Below are 18,315 nucleotides of genomic sequence, written 5' to 3' on the forward strand. Positions count from 1 at the left end.
GCTTTAGAGCGGCGCCACTGCTGCGAACATGACACATACAGTAAAAAAATTAATTAATTTTAAAAAATCTAGCATCGACGCTATGCCAGGTCTCCTTCATTCCTTCCTTCCTTCATTCCTTCCTTCTTACTTCTTTATTACACAGCTAAAATACTGCTTTGCGATGTTCATTAAATAAAATTTCTCATATACATCAAGAGGCCAGGAAAGTAAAAAAAAACAATGTCTTATACAAGGAAGAATATAGCTGAAGTGGTGAAGAGCTTGAAGAGAGTTTTGCTTGGGTTTCATCCAGTGTAGACACATGTCTGAAAAAATCAATTACAGATCTAGACCCAAGCCATCACCTCTGATTAGTTAATAATTTAGGATGCTCCTTGCCAGGCTTCATAGATAATGAGATAAAGCATGGTCAATTCATGTATCATCACTTAATATACACCAGTCAACCACATTTATTGGCCCTCCTGGCATAGATGTATTATCTGTTCAAATGTATCGTTTACAGCAGACATAATGTTTTTTTTTTTGTTTTTTTTTACAAAATTAGCAATTGGTATGGTTTGTATGGGATCTTAAAAATCTCCAATGTTCACTGTTAGAAAATAAGAGTAAAATGTAATATTTTGGAATCACCTGGTCCCCATAACAGCTACAAGACATCATCTGGCCAACTGTTTTTTTGGGGGGGGAAATTGCTTTTCTGTCCTACCATCCCAAATATAAACATTTAAAGTTTGCTCATAGCTACGTAAACTCACATGACACTGAAGATTAATGTCTGGGAAACAAACTTTCCAGGTGAATTTGGTTCAAAACAAAGAGCGAATATGTGGAAAATGACATTTTGCACAATGTTAGGTACAATGGCGGATTGATTATGCTGTGGGGCAGTTTTGCTTCCAAATGCCATGGGAAACTTATTAGAGTACATAAATCAATGACATACACAGAATTAAATTAAAAATAAAATCTAGTGGACCCCACTGATAATTTGATTGTGGATCACTGGAAATTTCAGGTGGATTATGATCCAAAATATTTCACCAGATCAAGAAAGAAATGGTTAATCAGACTAGCATCAACCATCTCACAAAAATATCTAATTCTCTATGAAAAGTAAGCTGGAGAGTAAAGAGTGTAAGAAAGGCTGGGGACTCTGGATTGTGTGTAGTGGCTGTGCGTAGTGGAAAGGTCAAAGATCACATGTTCCCGAAGAAGATTTCTGTTTTGTTGTCAAAAGGACATTATAAGCAGCAGGGGTACCAACAATTGTGGCTGGTTTTAATATGGGCTATAAGGGCAGTTGCCCAGGGCAGCATTAAACAGGGTGGCGTATGAGCACCAGATTATAAATCTAACATCAATGTGCTGTGTCCAGGACTTATTTTCTAAAGCTTTTATGCATATGTAGTCTAAGCGGGATGTCAGGTTGCGACAGACAGAGGGACTCACCCACCTTGCTGTTCATGTAAGAACCAACACTGTCACAGGTGATTTTATAAAAATAAAATTAGAGAGAATGATCTTACTCCTGAAAGGAAATGGACTCAAATTAAATGCTGGACTTTTATAATTTTCTTATGCTACTGAAATAAAGGAAGATTTTATTTTATGGCATTTTTTATAGTGGGTGCTAATAAATGTCTTAATTATCTGTAAACTCTGCACAGTATTATTTAACACTTTAATATGTGTTATAGGAGTTTCCAGGCTGAACCTTTCAGATAGATAATTTCCTTCATTTGCATATACACTCCTACCACCTCTTTAATTAAAACTTACATTGGAAGCTAAAGGTATTCTCCTAATCTAATTTATCACCAGATTAGACAGTAATAGATTCATAGTCATCCATGCAACATAACTCTATAAACGTTATATCTTCTTTGTAAATTGGGATGGGGGATGGCTTTGCCCTTACAGGTCCGAGGCGGGCCTGTGGTCCACTGGCACCGCTATCCCCTCTGGTACTTGTAGTGCCCACCGCTTCGCCGTGTGACAAGCAGACATGCGCAAAAAACTACACTTCCCCGAAGCTGTCACTGAGCGCTCCCGTCTCCCATTGGCTGGCTCGGTCCAGCCGCAGCCCCAGAGAATGAATGAAATTGAAATAGCTGCTACATTACATGTACAATACCGGGCTCTGCGGTGTTGCATTCTATCATACTATACCAAAATGGCCACAGCGGTGCAGAACCCCCTCAAATCGTAAGTATCGGGCATCTTGTGGGCTTTTGAGCCTTTTTCGTGTGTGTTTTTGCATGCTGTCAGCGCAACCTCTGCGCTTTTGGAAAAAAATTATAAATCTCAGATAATTCTCAGCATGATCATCAGCATGTCTATGTACATACAATGCACACAGCAGACACTGGGATAATGTCAGGGGATGCGAGTGAGCAGAAAAGTTGCATTTTAAGGATCTCTGTTAGGGGATGGAAGTGTTTTGTATGTGCGCTCCGGTGCAGTTCATAAAATCATTCTCCTGATCCAACACCAGCGTGTGTGTGCAGGGATATGGAGGAATGCTGGAGGTAGGTTTGGGTGACCCGGCATGTCCCTTGCCAGTGTAACCAGCCAAGATCACGGTGAAAGTCAGGCTGTGGAGGCGGGCTGGCCGCAGTTCTGGATGGATTTAAAGCAGCTTAAACTGACCAGTGTTTCTAGACCAGGAGGAGGTAAACACAGCTGCTGATTTTAGGATGCAGCTTTACCTTCCGGACGCCTCGGAGATGGACAGGCGGGATAAATACGCCGGTCAGAAAGCTGCGCTCATCCTACGCGCGTTTAAGCCGCATTTACACTAACCTTGTGTGCATACATCACGTTTGCTTCTATATGGAGATCCGCTTTGCGCATTGGTTTTCCGTGGTTCTACTTCTTTTTTTTATTATGATGAGGATGAGGTTTATTTCAGAGCAATGCAGAGCTTGCCCGCCTTACGGGCTCCCGGCCAAAAAGGTTAGCGGATGTGCACCTGTCAGTGGGTGCTTACACTAATCCAGCCAAAATATTCCACAATGGCTCCGATACGAGCCAACCGTGATGTGCTGGAGCGCTCCAAACCGCTCTGGCTTTAAGCAGTTTGAAACAAAGAAAAGTCTCAGGAAGGAGAGCTGTGTGTGGCAGCAGGGACAGACATCGGATGCATGTGCCGGTTCTGTAACTACCTGAGACCAGATTACACATATGGATCGTCGTTCTGCTTTTCACTCTGATGTGCAGACACGAGAAATTTCGTGCGATCCAGCGCACGACCAGCCTACATGTGGCTGCTTTGAATATCACTTCACAGGAGGCAGGAAACAGGGGCGCTATGGTGCTGATTGGAGGACTGCTCTGATTGGCTGTGAGGGTATTTTAATGTTTTTGGTTGATTGCTATTGTAATTAAACACCAGCTAGTCCCCAGAAATAAAAGATTCCCTCTTTAGTAGAATCATTTTAACTCCAGAATCTCTACATATAGAGATTCTGGCAGATTTTGATTTTTCTTTAAAAGCTATAATATAAACCTAATGTATGAACAGCATTTTAAATATTTTTGTAGCCTTCCTGCCTTGAGCAGTGATAAATTATTCATATCAAGATCAAAGACATCAAACTGGATGTGTAAAATTCACTCTAAAGCAGGGTTTTAGAAATATTTTAAAGCAAAGACACAATGGTTATACAATTCACATTCTAAAGTTTCCTCTACATCTTGTATTAGCAATTAGCTTAGCATTCCCAAAGCTGCAGTCTGTTTGTTTTCAATGGAGAATGTAACTCATTATTTATCATTTAAAAATCGACAAAGAGCATTTTAGAATTCAACATACTAGACAATTTTAAAACTCAAAGGACTTAAACAGGAACCTTGCCTCCCTCTGTTCTTCCTCCCTGTGGAAAGTGTTGCTCTCTCTCCCTCTCTTGCAGCACAAATGAACTTCATCTAGACGTGTTTTAAACATGTAGAGCTTCCTTTCAAAGAGCTTTTGACAGCTGTGGCTTACTTTGAGTGGCAAAATACAGCTTAGAGTATTCTTTGAGTATTCTTCAGTCAACAGCCTAAGAGCTCTTTAATATGACATGTTTGGAAAAATATATTAGTCTAGAATTTATGATCGGCTGGTGGTCAGGGCCAATCAAACACAATAATCTCACTGTTCTGAAAACAAGATGATTTCTTTGGTGAAATGCCAAAGAAATGCTGTGCAGTGGTTTGTTTTGTAATATTGACAATATAACCTTATGTTGAGAATGGCACTAGGGGGTACCACCAGGTTAAACAAACAAAAGTTTAGCTGAACAAGTTGTTAATTTCTTATTTTTGCTAGTCAACCGTGTGCTCAGTTGTTGAAATGTGTTGTTATTACCGAGTGGCTGCTGTTGCGGAAGTTGGTGTTTGATTCACATCTTATAAACTGAGCCTGCAGAGAATCTTGATAGTGGAAATATCGCCTTCACCCAATATGCCCACTATCCACTGTATTCCCACTTTATTGTCTCTAAAAATGGGATACAAAAGAGACTAAAGCTGATGCAAAAGTTGGTTTCTGATTCAATATTGATTTTTAAGATTCCAAACTGCATTTGTTCTGCTGCAGAAATTAGTTATTTTACAATGAATGAATGTGATTTTTCTAGCCATTACACATATATATGTTGATTATGCCATCAACATATATAAGCAAGTGTGAAAATCCCAATATATTGACTAGTCTGACATGTATTGAATTATTCTACAGTGATTATAGGTGCTTAATCAACAGATAATTTAAATTCTCTGTTGATTAAACCTCTAATCTACATGTAAAAATTGGATTCTTAGGTTTCTCTTAACAATGCCAAACCTATGACCCAACTTGTGTAGCCCTTTTGTTCAGTGTCTATTTTTTGGGGTGTTTGTTTGGTTGTTTGCGGGAGCTCACCCTGGGCATTATTTATGCCAGAACTAACACCAGTGTCATAATTAAAACTGTTTATGATAATCTTGCACCAGGATTTGGACATAAATGGGGAGGGAAAGTGGATGGTAAGTAACACATGAAACATTTCGTCTTCTTCTCGGCCATCCTCCCCTAAGTCGTCTTTGGTCGCTGGTATGCTCATCCAAGCAAAGCAGAAGTGTGTCCAGATTGCTCCCAGAGGCTCTCGGTGAGACGATGTCAGGGGATTAAATTGACTGATTTGCATGAAGTCAGAGGGGGAGCAGAGGTTGAGCAGAAAAGAAGGAGAATAGGGTTGGTTAAAAAAAAAAGGTGCACAGGGAATGCAGAGTAAATGCCAGACTGAGGGCCAGTGACTAATGAACAACAGCGCACTTTCAAATGGTGGTCCTATATTGATTTTTAAGTGCTTTAAGTTAGACAAAGGAGGTAAAAACGAGGCACAAAACAAGGCAGCACAAGCTGTCAGCCAGTATCAGCTCTGCAGAGATGTTAGATCACTGAATCAGTGTGGGCTCTGTGAAACTGCAAAGCTGAATGTATGTATTAGACAACTCAGCCGCAGCAATCGAAGCTCCTTTTAACATCTCCTTGGCTATATAAATGCCATCGTTACCCAGTATGGCTTTAAGTACGTTCCAGTTACAACACTGAAATGGGCTTTTAAACAAGCCCTTTTAATTAGCACGTCCTCAAACAAACTTGCTACAAGAGGCTCACAAATTAGAGGCCTATCCTGCTAAAAATGGGCCAAACAACCAACGAGATTGGGTTCAAAGTCAGCTCTAATAGGGTGGCTGGCTGTGAGCCTGGGGGGGAAACAATGCCTGTTCTGTCCCTAAATTTCTTTAAAGATTGTTCAGGCTCAGGAATAAATTCACTGATAAAATGTCTTATTGATGCCAAATAAACAGGTCTTGCAATGTTCAGAACAACATAGTCTCTAGCCAGAGCCACAACCCTACCATATCTAAGCAGCTTTAATACACGAGCTTCATAAAGTAGTGCAATTGTACCACAAACAATATTGAAATTGATGTCTTCTCCAAATAGATCATGCATGTTGGGAATCCATCATATTCTGCTCCATCAAAATGAGCTTTGTTACGTCTGCCATGGTGTCAACATCTCATTTAATTTTTTAACTGATTTATTTTACATTCAAGGCTCAACTATAGAGACATTGGAATGAGTGTTCCTTATTTGATGAAATAAATAAAGTATTAGTCACAGTGTAAGTCAAGCTTTAGTTTCTCTTTCAGTTTCAAGCATCTGACATGCTGAGCTTGGAGCTTCTTTATAAGTGTAAATGTGTTACTGTTGAGCATTGTTTTTATTGTGTCCTTACTGCAACGTCCATCTGTCCGTCTGTCCGTCCATTCATCCATCCATCCATCCATCCATTTTCTTACATCCTTGTCCCTAGTTGGGTTGGGAGGGGTTCTGGTTCCTATATTCAGCGAGACATTTTGGGCGAGAGGTGGGGTACACACTGGACAGATCTTACTGCGACATTTGAATTGAAAATACGTCTCTTCTGTAGCAGTGGTCGACATAAACAACACGTGTGGGAGCTGCAGCTCTCTTGAAATGTTTCAACTTGCCAAAACAAATTTATGGCCGCCTGGCTGGCTAGTTTTCAAGCTGTGCATGCCACAGATTCAGTGTGTAGTCAGGCGTTATTTTGCATCATGGCTTCCAACACCGCTGAAATGAAAGGCAGATACGTGATAGTCTGACAGGGATGTAAAGTTCCTAAATATCAATTGTAAAGCAATTTAAAATTATTGCCCACTCTGTCAAGTCTGTATTGAAAAGTTAAATATTAGACAAGACCATCAGACCAAATGAGTAAGTCAATAATTGTATCTCCATAGTTTTTTCAATGGCATATTTCTTTAACAAGCCATGTAAAATGATTGATGAAAGACTCAAACAGAACATAATCTCTTATATGGTCAATATGACTGTACTACTGATCTGTGAATGTGTAAAGAGAGGGAGTGGTTCTTTCTTCCATTCTCTATTTTGGACCTTTGCAGTTTTGGTCATGTCGTACAGTACATCCTCAGATACAAAATGGAGCCATCTGGTTCAGAAAGTTTCGTACCTGCTAAAGTTAGCATTGGACAGTTTGTGATTTCTAGTCATTTTCTATGTTTTACCACAGTTTATTGTGGTGAAACATGGTTCCAGCACAAATTATTCACTTTTATTTGAGGAGTGATCTGAATCTGTCAAAATTCAAAAGAATCACCTTGCCCAAATAAACTAAACCAAACCTTCGCGAATTTAAAATAATAAAATAGCACATAGCTGGAAGTAGGTGGAATAACTTATATTTGTTTCAGAAAAATCAGCACACACAGTAGTTTAAGTAGATGGGTATTAAATAGTTTATTTACAGGTATAAAATGAAGGGATGAAATGGGAACAAAACATTTTATAATCAGTGTGGAAATGCCATGACTCGCTAACTGTTAGCCACTGATGACGGTAAAGTTAGCATCTGTTTTTGAGTGTTTTGTTGGATGATACAAAACCTTTAATTACCTCTTGTTCAAAACCAATGTACTTTTTACAAAAACTCAACAAGGAGTCATTTTGATGCTTTTTAGACAAACATGAAAGCATAAAACAGCATGTGGACTAGTCTAACCTGGTGATTAATTTGCTCTGTTTGCATGATTTCAGTGGCGGTGGAAGATGGTTTTAACTGGAGGAGGGCCTCCCAAATCAATGTCTGCTTAGGGTCCTAAACAATCTTGGGCCGGCTCTGTTGGCGGCTGACAAGTGGATCCACTGTGCATTTCTCCACCAGTTTGTCGCTCTGCTGGATTAGAGACACGTTTAATCTCTCTTTCTATCTATTTCCCTCTGCTTCTCTCTCCATCCGATTTTCTCTCTTCTTCACATCAACGTCGCAGCCCTATTTGCATCTTTTCCTCCCTTCTTCCTAATCACTTGTTTTCCTTTTGTTCAGCCACTTCCTTTCCATAGTACCCTCCTCTTTACCTCCTTCTTTGGTTCGAATCATTAAACCCCCACCACTTTCAAATCACTCCTACCCGTTCTGGATCAATGTCTCTGTGTTGATATTCAGCAGAAACTATAACTGAGGACAGTTTATACCCATTTTTTTTAGATCCCTGTAATTCCTTTTAGATAGCTTATACTTTAGAGCTTTTTAGGAGGATTTAGACCCAAATCTATTGACAGGAAAGGTTTATAGTCTACTGTTACCAAATTATATAATGTTTCATATTCTGAGATGGGATATAAATATCTCGTCTCAATATATTGGGATTAGAAAATGACTAAAATCTTTAAAAATGGAACAAAGCGCAATTAAATTCATTTCTACGGCTTCAGCCAGAACTCAGAATGTGGGGATGCATGGTGTCTCTCAGCGATATTACTTCTTTGTGCTGGTTAGAAGGGGCAGATGCAGATAAGCGCAGGCTGCTGTATTGGAGGCAGTTGCAGCAGGGCCTATATAATATTACTTGTGCCCTGCCTGACTGAGCCCAGCTAAATGAGTTCCATGTAATAACCGGCTCTGTGTGCAAACAGCCCTGTGTGACGGCTCAGGCCGCAGCCTGCCAGTTCTAGAGCTTTCTTTCCCCTTCCCAGTCTCACCCTCTCATTCCCTCACTCGCTCATTTCTACTCTGCCTCCAGTACACACACATACACACACACTGTTGCGCTCATTTATCCTCTCCGAGTTTTCTTTTTCTGTAATCTTATGGGAGTGAGCCTGAGGTCTGATGTTTTTAAGAGGGTTACTTTTTCTGAGTTGTTCCTTTCATCATCTCCATTACTTAGACTTTCTATATGTTGTGGTTTTCTTTTTTTTTTTTAGGAAGGTAAGAGCGAAAGAAGCTGAGAGAGGGAGAAAGAGCGAAGCATAGATAAGTATTTATAGCGCTATGACCTATTTCTCCAGTGCTACCTAACTGACTGTCAGTCAGCTCCACTGCTTGGGGACCTTGCGTGCTTCCCAGCCAGCAAATTTAGGAAAATCCAGCATGAATGCGAGTGTAAATCTGAAGAGGAGTGTGTGGTGGGAAAAGATCGGGATAGGTGAAACCAAATCTATTTTGTTCTCAGTCTGCACCAAACAGTTTCTTGATTCATTCCGAGAGAATTGGGTCCAATCTAGTTAAATGCCATTACCAGACCTTGGTAATTTCTGGCTCACGTTATTTCTGGCTCACCGTGGCTGTTGCTCCACGGCGCTGTGTTGCTGTAGGTCATATTTTAGCTTATTTATTTTAGATCATTATTATTGTTTAGTCTTATACCAAAAGATGAATTAAAATTAAACATTTTCCAAGTGAGCATTAGACCCAATTTTAATATCTAATCTATACAAAAGACATCAGTCAATAATAGATTTATTCATAGTCATAGTTAATTAAAACCTATTAACGTATGCCAGGTTTAGACCAAGCCAAAGCCTCTGGTCTGAAAGTGGTCTAAACTTAGAATTTAAATTAAAAATTCATAAGGTCCTCAAAAAGACAGAGAAAAATGCAAAAATGTCAGAAAGCATAAAACATGCCATTTAGTCTACAGTGTTGTGAGACAATCCAGCTGCACTATGAGATGCTTCCATGGTATCATCATCAGAGTCCATGTTGGCGTTTGTTGGGGTAGTGCATGAAGAATTGTGATTTCCAAGCAGAATACACAACACACCACCGTAAAAAAGTTGTTTGTAACAGCGAGCATGCAGCTCTGACAGAATGTAGCCACGGCAGGAAAGAGGAACAGAGTTTCAAAAAAATAATTGCTAACAATACACTCATGCCCTGGATTCATATATCATTTGTGCTAGAGGAGCTATCCTGACACATAGCTTTGTTACAAAAACACAGGCAGCTAGTTGAAGGGTCATGAGTTTAAAGCTGGCTACTGTTTCTTCTATTTAACTTTTTTTTTGGCACTAGGCTAAAATCAGTCCACATTTAGACTTCTAATAACTCCACAAAACAACTTTATTTACTTTTGGTAAACTAAAATATAAAGAACATGACTTATCACCTTTGCTCTATTGTCTTTGTTTCCTCCCCTGGAAATACTCTTCCGAATCTCCAGGATGTTTGATCCAAATGTAGTTGCAGTAATCTAAGAAGCACAAAAATGTGCCGATTCAGAAGTAAAAAGAAACATTGCTGCAGTGACACAATTTGAATGATCTGTAATTGCTATTAATACTAACGTTAGCATCTGCTTCTGAGCTTCCCATTGAGTATAAACCTTTGGGCAATCTGACAACTTTTAAAAAGTCTGAGCTGTATTTGATTGTCTCTACTGAGCAAGGCTGACATGAATGATCCTAAGCATTTTTAAAATCTAAACTGGCATGATCAAATCTTCATTCTGTTTGTTACAACTCAGAAGAGGGAGCACTTTAGAATCACCTTAGACAAGAATAAAAATATCATTATATGGTTGAGCTAAACCTGTACTGGAATAATCTATCGTAGTTCTAAATTTCTTAAAACAAAGTTTATCATTTGTGAAATCTTTTTACATGAGATTGGTATTAATACTTTACCATATTTTTACTGAAGTAAACGTAGTGATAGAACAGGTTAAAGTTCTTGCAGTGACAGAATATACTATTTACTGCACATTTACTTGATTTCCAAATGATACAACAGAGAGAGAATAGCCTTAAAACAACAAAGCTCGGGTACAAGCAATCATTTTTGGTTAAGACATGTTATTTGACTCAAGTAAAAGTAAAAAATATAGTGAAGGAAAACCAGTCCTAAAAATAATTTTTTTAAAATAAATTACTTAAGTTAACGTAACTGAGTAAATCTAACTACTCCCTGCTTTGGTGAAAAATAAAGATACAACTTTTTTTAGAGGTCTTGTTTTCGTGAATCCAACATCAAGAATGATCTAATCTGGTCAGTTTGCTGCTCTGCCATGTCGACATGCAGCGACATGGAGGAGCAGCAAGGTGCTCCTGCACAAACAGGAAGTTTAACTGGATTACAGGAAGCTGGTTTGTCTGATCTGTTTGAGGTTTCAGGCTCGATCTCACATGGAATAAGTAGAACCTGGAAATGTTGGCAGTCTGCTGTCAGACTGGGTCAAACTGCAGGGAATGCTTAAAATCTTATTTCTTTTAGCATCTCACAATCACACCTGGTGTATCATTACTTCATTTGCTGAATTCAACATCTTTAACAAACTGTAGTATCAGCATGTTTCTTCAAAAAGAGTTTATAATAACAGCTTTTTAAGAACTACCATCACATACTGAGGTCCATATTGCTCCTACCCCCATCCCCTTCAGCAGTCTGTAGATTAGGTTGAGCAGCTCCGCAGCTTATAATAATTGAAGTATGGAAAAGGAAGTGTACCTCTGAAGCTTTTTATGCAATCATCACTCTTGTAAATATAAGTGCAACTGAAGTCAAAGGCAAAATTGCAGTGATTTAACTGACGCTGCCTGTGAGGTTTATTCATACTAGCTTAAGGCAGGGGTGAATTACTCGTATCAAGATATACAAAAAATTTTAAAAGTTACAGTTTCAAAGTTGCCTAAAATATTCTAAAGCTTAAATACTTTTTAATGAGATGCCAGAGAAAAGGCAGGAGTATGCAGAGGTTTCTCAATCTGTATGGAGCATAGACTAAGCCTCCTCTTCACTAAAGTGTTGCTGTGCACTGCTGATTAGCTGGTTTAAATAAACAGTTATTAGCAAATACGAACAGCTAAATTGAAAATATCCTGCTCTATAAAACACTTGTCCTTCAAATTTTGGTAGGGTTATATTAAATGTTTTTGCTGGTGTATTTTGGCCTTTTAACACTGAAATGTTTGGAGAATTAAAAACAGATTGAAATGTATTTCTTTGGATAGTTTGCTGTGTTTGGGGGAAATGTGAAAGGTCCTCTGAACTCTAGAGTGGGTCTTGATTTGGTTTCAAGTGAACCCTGGGGCAGTTTGCAGAAATGGGTGGAAATGCAAATCCAAATACAGCCAAGGATAGGAGGTAAAACCGCTTCATGCATCTTGTGCAGAGAAACATCGACATGGCTTACACTTCACTTCAGCGCCTCTGCATAGCATTCTCTCTGTTGTTTGGTTCACTTTTTAAAAGTTTAGTGTGAAAATGAACCAGATCAAGACGTAAAATGCTTCCACATATTATTTCATGTTATATCATTAGTAACTAATATTTATCAGTTCTAAATAAAAGCAATTAGCTTGTTGTTAGTTTTAAATGTGTAAATGCTGAAAATCTGTAATCTTTTTATACTCAGTACTTATACTAACTGGCATACTGGCATAACAAAAACTATGCTGAATAATAAAAAGTGTTTAGAATTAGAAATTCTACATTTAAATGTAAATATGTGAGTCTAGTTGCTCTGGATAAAACTGGATCAGAGTATCTCTATTTCCTCTGTGCTTCTTTTGGGTCCATATGAGAAGTTTATAAGGGTGGAGTCAAAAAAAAAGGGCTGATTTTCTCTGCAGCGCTTTAATAAGGATGCAGACTGAGGTGAAGAGGTGGGGGTGGGTTTTGGTAGGGTACCACACACACACACACACACACACACGCACACACGCACACACGCACACACACATTGCCAGCACAGAGAAGTGCACACACAGAATCAGAGGTTGGGAATCCATCGCTATAATAAGAGACCAAGTGCAGTGGTGATAAATCTCACCTGAAGGAGCTGTTCAGAGGCAGATTGCCTTACCCTGATGTACTACCCTCGGTACACTCTGCAGCCAGCCATGGGCTACAGCAAACACACCCAGATGCTCAGACCAGGAGAGCATTGCACACAGGACGCATAAAGAGGTGGGCACCAACAGTAGCCTGCATGTGGATTGATGCACAAACAGACCTTGTAATTTAGGGACTCCAAAAGAAACCACACCCAGTGGACAAAGAAGGAGGTCCATGTAGGAAACCCTACACCTGTCATTAAAATCCCATTCTGTAGGTAACACAAAGCCCTGACAGAAATGACATGATCTGTGGCACAACTCTGCACATATGTCTGGCCTGCTACTCTCTGTCAGTGCTCTTGAGTTTAAATATGCACACACGCATTTACACACGCAAACAGGCCAACCCGGTGCCATGACAGCGTTTCGAGGAAACTGACGTTTTCCAGCTGGTATTGTGGCAGACGTTTCGTTCCTGCAGAGACACCCGCTCCTGTCCGTCCATCTGTCTGTCTGTCACTGTCAAACCGAGTGTGTGGCCTCTTTGTCTCCCTCTGACAGACACACGCTCACACAGGAGCTTTATTAGTGTACGTTTGAACATTTTAAGCCACCGTTTCCCTCCGTGTGCCAATTTGAGCCCAACATCAGAGGAGCAGGAGAATGTGTTTGCATGCACACACACACACACGCACACACACGCATGCCCGCACGCCCACACACATGCGCGCACACCCCCACACACACTCTCCCTGAAAGTGGACGAGAAGCGAGAGAGAGGGGAAAAAAGAGAAATCATTTGACTGAGAGAGGAGGAGAGTGGAGAAGAAATTGAATTGGGGTGGGGTGGGGGGTGACTTGGTATGGGTGATATTGCATAGTTTAATCTGTTAAGTTCAGCCGTGGAAAGGCCGGGGATGGGGGAGGGGAGCACCAGAGCGGTGGTGGGATGCCTGATATCAGCCCTCCTCTGTGCATGCTCACATAAAGCTCTGCAGGGGCCGAAATGCATGTGTCTGTGTGTGTGTGTCTGCATGAATGGCTGCACAGATGGACAATAGTGGACGAAACAGGTGTGTGGGCCAGGTGTAGAGACTTAAGTGTTTTTACTAGTCTGACTGCAACAAAACCCAAACACACACATTTTCGAGAAAAAAACACAATCTGCCCTCAGCCCTCATAAAGCCTATTTTACATGTGCAGCACTTCATTCACTTCCAGTTTAATCACCTCATTTCCCACCACTAAAGTGAAATCCTTTGTTGGCTCGGACATTTCTCGTAATTGGGCACTAATTTTCCCAATTCCCTCATATTTCTTTTTTGGCTCTTCCAATGATGTGGTTTTACCTCTAGGGGGAGCCCTTTGTATCCCTATTGGTCAAAGAGGCAGCTAATTGGTATACTTAATTTCAGCACAGTGCAGTGAGAAACTGTTGCTCCATGAGTGTGTTGGGGTGTGTGTGTTGGCGTGCGTGTGTATGTGTACGTGATGTAACTCAGTGTGAGCTGAAGTGGGCTGCTTCTCCTGGATGGGACTTGAGGGATCACCTAGAGATTCAGACAATGGCTTATGCTCGGTGGGCCTGGTGGGTTGACTGTGCTTTCTAGGATGGCTCTGTGTCTGCTGGTGACTGTCAGCTGCACGAGGCACGTTTATTTATGTGTATATGCGTGTGTGTGAGTGTGTGTTTCCAGTCATACCAGTTTCCTCAGTGCTGTAGCGTAGTCCTCTCCCTCCCCGCTGTTTGCTCTGTGGAGGCTGAGGCAGACAGCTCAGTGTGGGCTCAGGATTCATCCTCGCACACACACACGCACACGCAGTCTGCATGCTCCAGGCTCCCTCATTCCTTTTCCACAGCTAATCTTGAGTTGGCATGTGTGGATGTGCTCAGAGGTTCATATCTGTACTGTATCTGCATGCCTCCTCCTACAAGTATTTGGTGGCATGCTTTGCTTTTTGGACGTCACTCTGTGCAATCACACATGCATGTGCAGGTGTCCTTCGTGTTTTTGTGTCCTTGCAAAGTGCAGAGCCACATAATTGTCATGTATTTCATGTCCGCCTGGACATTTTTGGTAGTCAGCTCCAGTTTGTTGGAGATTTGGCTCTTTGCCAGGTCATTACTAAAGCCGCTGCACCTAAACCTCTCTCTGTCTGGGAGTAGTTAAGTTGTATCTGTTATTGTTAATCCAAGCTTCTACCATCAGGGGAAAAAATTAACAATATGTTCTTTTAAGATTACTTTTTAGTTTTCTCGTTAACCCTCTCAGTAATTTGGTGTTGTAAAGAAGGAGTTTTCATGCAGACGGAGGGATCAGCTAGCCGTTTCTTTGTGTGCCTGGGTCTAAAATCCGGTCTTGGCTTTCCTCCATCAGCTGTGTGGTTTGATGATAGGCAGTTTGGTTTCTCAGTGGCGCTCTCTGTGGTCTGTGTTTGCAGCAAGTGCTCTGCATGTAGGACCACAGTGGCCACAAGCCAGCAGGCTGCAGCTGTGAGAGTTTCTATGTTCACTTCCCCAGTTACCTTCTCATTTTAATCAACTTGCATTTTCTGGCTCGGTTAATGTCAAATAAAATGTTCCATACTTTGGGAATGCATTTCTTGCTCTTTATACATAATAACCCAAATTCAGTAACATTTGATGGAGAACGACTATCAGTGTTTTTTATCTTGCCGTAGATTTTGTTTTGTCTTGTCATTGATTTCCAAAAGGACTAATCTAACCTGACTATTGAGGCTCAGTCAAAGTCTAGACATTCTAACACAAATATATTTTCATCTAGACCTCAAGTCTACCATTCACTTGCTGCCATTCACTACGTTGCTGCCATTCACTACGTTGCTGCCATTCACTACGTTGCTGCCTCTACGTTGTTGTGTTGTGCTGGGTTCCTCAGTGGCAAGTTCACAATGAACCCAGAGTTTCTCAGAATTTTGTGGAGTTGTGTTGGTTGACACGACTCTGCAATATTATGTTCACATCAGGGACAGTTCCCGTGTATTGGAAGACTGGGTTGGTGGTTCCCATATTCAAAAAGGGGGTCTGGAGAATGTGTTCCAACTAATGGGGAAGCACATTCTTAAGCTTTCCTGGTAAGGCCTGTTCAGGGTTCTAGAGAGGAGGATCTGTTGGATAGTTAAACCTCGGATTCAGGAAGAACAATATGGTTTTCATCCTGGTCATGGAACACTGGACCAGCTCAGCAGGGTCCTGCAGGATGCATAGGAAGGTGTTTGACCATGTCCCTCTGGATCCTGGACGACCATGTCAGAGCTTGGTCTGCATTGCCAGTAGTAAGTCAGGCTCTTTTTTGGTGAGAGTTGGACAATTTTACCCTTTGTCACTGACTCTGTCCATGACTTTTATGGATTGAGGATTGCATCTCTGCTTTTTGCAGATAATGTGATCCTTTTGGCTTCATCAGATCATGATCTCCAGATTTTGCTGGGAAAGTTTGCAGCTGAGTGTGAAGTGACCAGGATGAGGAACAGTGATGAGTACTTTCCTACACATCTAAAGTCACAAGCTTTAGGTAGAGACAAAAAGAACAAGATCACAGATAAAGCAATGATTTTCTTCATGCTACTCTTCCATAAAAGCCAGATTTGTGAAGTGCAAGACCAACACAGCTGATCTCTGCATCGCCCCAACATGGGTCTGTTGACTGTTTTCTAATTAACTCTTTCTCCATATTTATGTTACCTTATGATGGCAAAACACATTAAGTTCCCAAAATAGATTTGAGTTTAGGGGTAAGAAAAAATGTAAGGGGTATGAGTACATTTTCAGGGAACTTTGCCTTTGTATTTGTGGGTGGAACACAGCTCTTATATTTTCCCCACATTTGAGCAGAACAGACTTTTTCAATTCAACTTGTTTTCAGACAGTAGTATGCTAAGCCGAAAATCTTCTGGCTGCAAATTCACATAACAAACAACCCCTTCTGCCATGAGCATTTTTTAAAGCATTATTTGTGTTGCACCTGCAGCCCCTTTAGGGATCAGGCTGCCCCCTTGTTGCTCTAAGAATAGCTTTATGCCTCTGCAATTCAGGTTAAAGCTACTTAGCAAGCCGGCCAGCACGACGAGGGACTGCATTCGAGGGAATGTTTGCTGATCTTGCTCTTTCAGCTGTTCGGACCCAGACCCGGCTGAATATTTGAACTAACTCTAAAAGCTTAAGATGATTATTTTTTTAACCGGTATTCAAACTTTGATTAACTCTTCCTGCTATTTGCTCAATAGTCAGGTTAGATTAGATTCCCTCCCCTGCCTTGTCTCCTAACTTTCTCTACCCTCTTTGCTCGTCTGCCTCGCCGGCTCCTATTGAAGCCTCCTCACAGGCAGTCATACAACTTTCCTATCTCAATATAATGAGATTGGAGGGACTCAAATTGAAAGACGCCATTTTCTTCAGCTGTCACCTTATTATTGAGTTGGGCTTGGGTGGGTGTGGGGTGGTTGAGTTATGCCAGTTTCTCTGAAGGCAGCTGGGGGAGGAGAGATGGAGGTGGAGGAAGACTGGAAGAAGGATGCAGAGGGAGGAGGGAAGAATCAGGAGCTCAGGGTTGAGTGGTTTTGCATTTGGAATATTTCTCCTTTTCTCCCTCCCTTTTAACTCTGCCTGGTATTTCTATTTGGTCACTAGAGTAACCTTGAAGTCCATGTGTCTCATTCATGAGGGTTCTCTTTGTATTTCCAAATTTTTGGGCTCATGCTTATGGGATTGTTTGAGCTCATCTGCATGCCTGTTAGACTTCTCTCTTCCAACTTATTATAGTTATTTACATGCAAACAGCAGGCACTCTATATTTGCACACTATAAATTTAATTTTAATGATCCTTTCATACCTCTTATACATTCAGGCATCTGGAGGGTGCTGGTTATCCATAAGTTTGAATCATAATTATGGAAAATAATGTCTGTTTGGCTAGAAAAATGCAACCCTGGTGCCTCACTGGAGTGAGTTAGAAAAAAAGAAATGTTTCTGTTATGGGCCTCCCGCCCACAAAAAAATGTGATGTTTGAAGTTCATTTCTGAGAGCTGAGTGGTAACATTTTTGCCAAAAAGAACATTCACCTCAGAAAAAGGTGTTGTGGCCCCTAAGTGGACCTCAGCTCAGCATATTGAGGTCCAGTCACATCCTTTAATGCGTGTGGTCAATGATGACCCGCGAGGTTGCAGATCAGGTTCGTGAGATTTTGACGTTGCCTGTCAGGCCGCACCAGCATCTGTTCGTTGACGGCTGAGCTGTACTTACACCCAAGATGCTGATTTTATTCAGCAGTGTCTCAGGCTTTCTTAAAGATTTTTAAAAAAATTTTTTGTTTGTCAGTTTAGTATTTATTCCTTACTAGTTGTAATTATATGCTTTGGTTTGCAGCGTGGCACTAAACTGAATCAGACTAAAATAATTATCTGTGCCAGTGAGATTTTGTAAGTCTCTGAGTTGGTTTTGAGTTGCTTTTTATCTGTTAATTAGGGGGGATCTAAAAATATTTAATGTGTTTCTGTGTAATTTTGCCGAAATTTGGGGCTTTGGGCTAGAAGGGAGAATATTAGATTTTAGTCAATAAATAAATTAATTAACAATATTATATTATACGTTAGTATAGTTTCTAGTTGCTTCAGGGCAAAATATTTTTGTTATTAAGATTTAGCTAT

At 40.6% G+C, this 18,315-nt stretch overlaps 1 protein-coding gene across 2 annotated transcripts in view; it reads left to right on the forward strand.

Moving 5' to 3' along the window:
• Positions 1-2,081: 2,081 nt before the first annotated feature.
• The window catches only part of dpf1 (D4, zinc and double PHD fingers family 1), a 62,127-nt gene continuing 45,893 nt past the window's right edge, over positions 2,082-18,315 (forward strand). For both annotated transcript variants that reach the window (XR_006370820.1, XM_044118834.1), the window contains exon 1: positions 2,082-2,211. Coding sequence is in view for 1 of the 2 variants with exons in the window: in XM_044118834.1 (XP_043974769.1) it covers positions 2,099-2,211 (113 nt within the window). In the remaining variant the exon portion in view is untranslated. The remainder of the gene's footprint in view (positions 2,212-18,315) is intronic.

This window comes from Gambusia affinis, linkage group LG06 (assembly GCF_019740435.1).
Source record: "Gambusia affinis linkage group LG06, SWU_Gaff_1.0, whole genome shotgun sequence".
NCBI lineage: Eukaryota > Metazoa > Chordata > Actinopteri > Cyprinodontiformes > Poeciliidae > Gambusia > Gambusia affinis.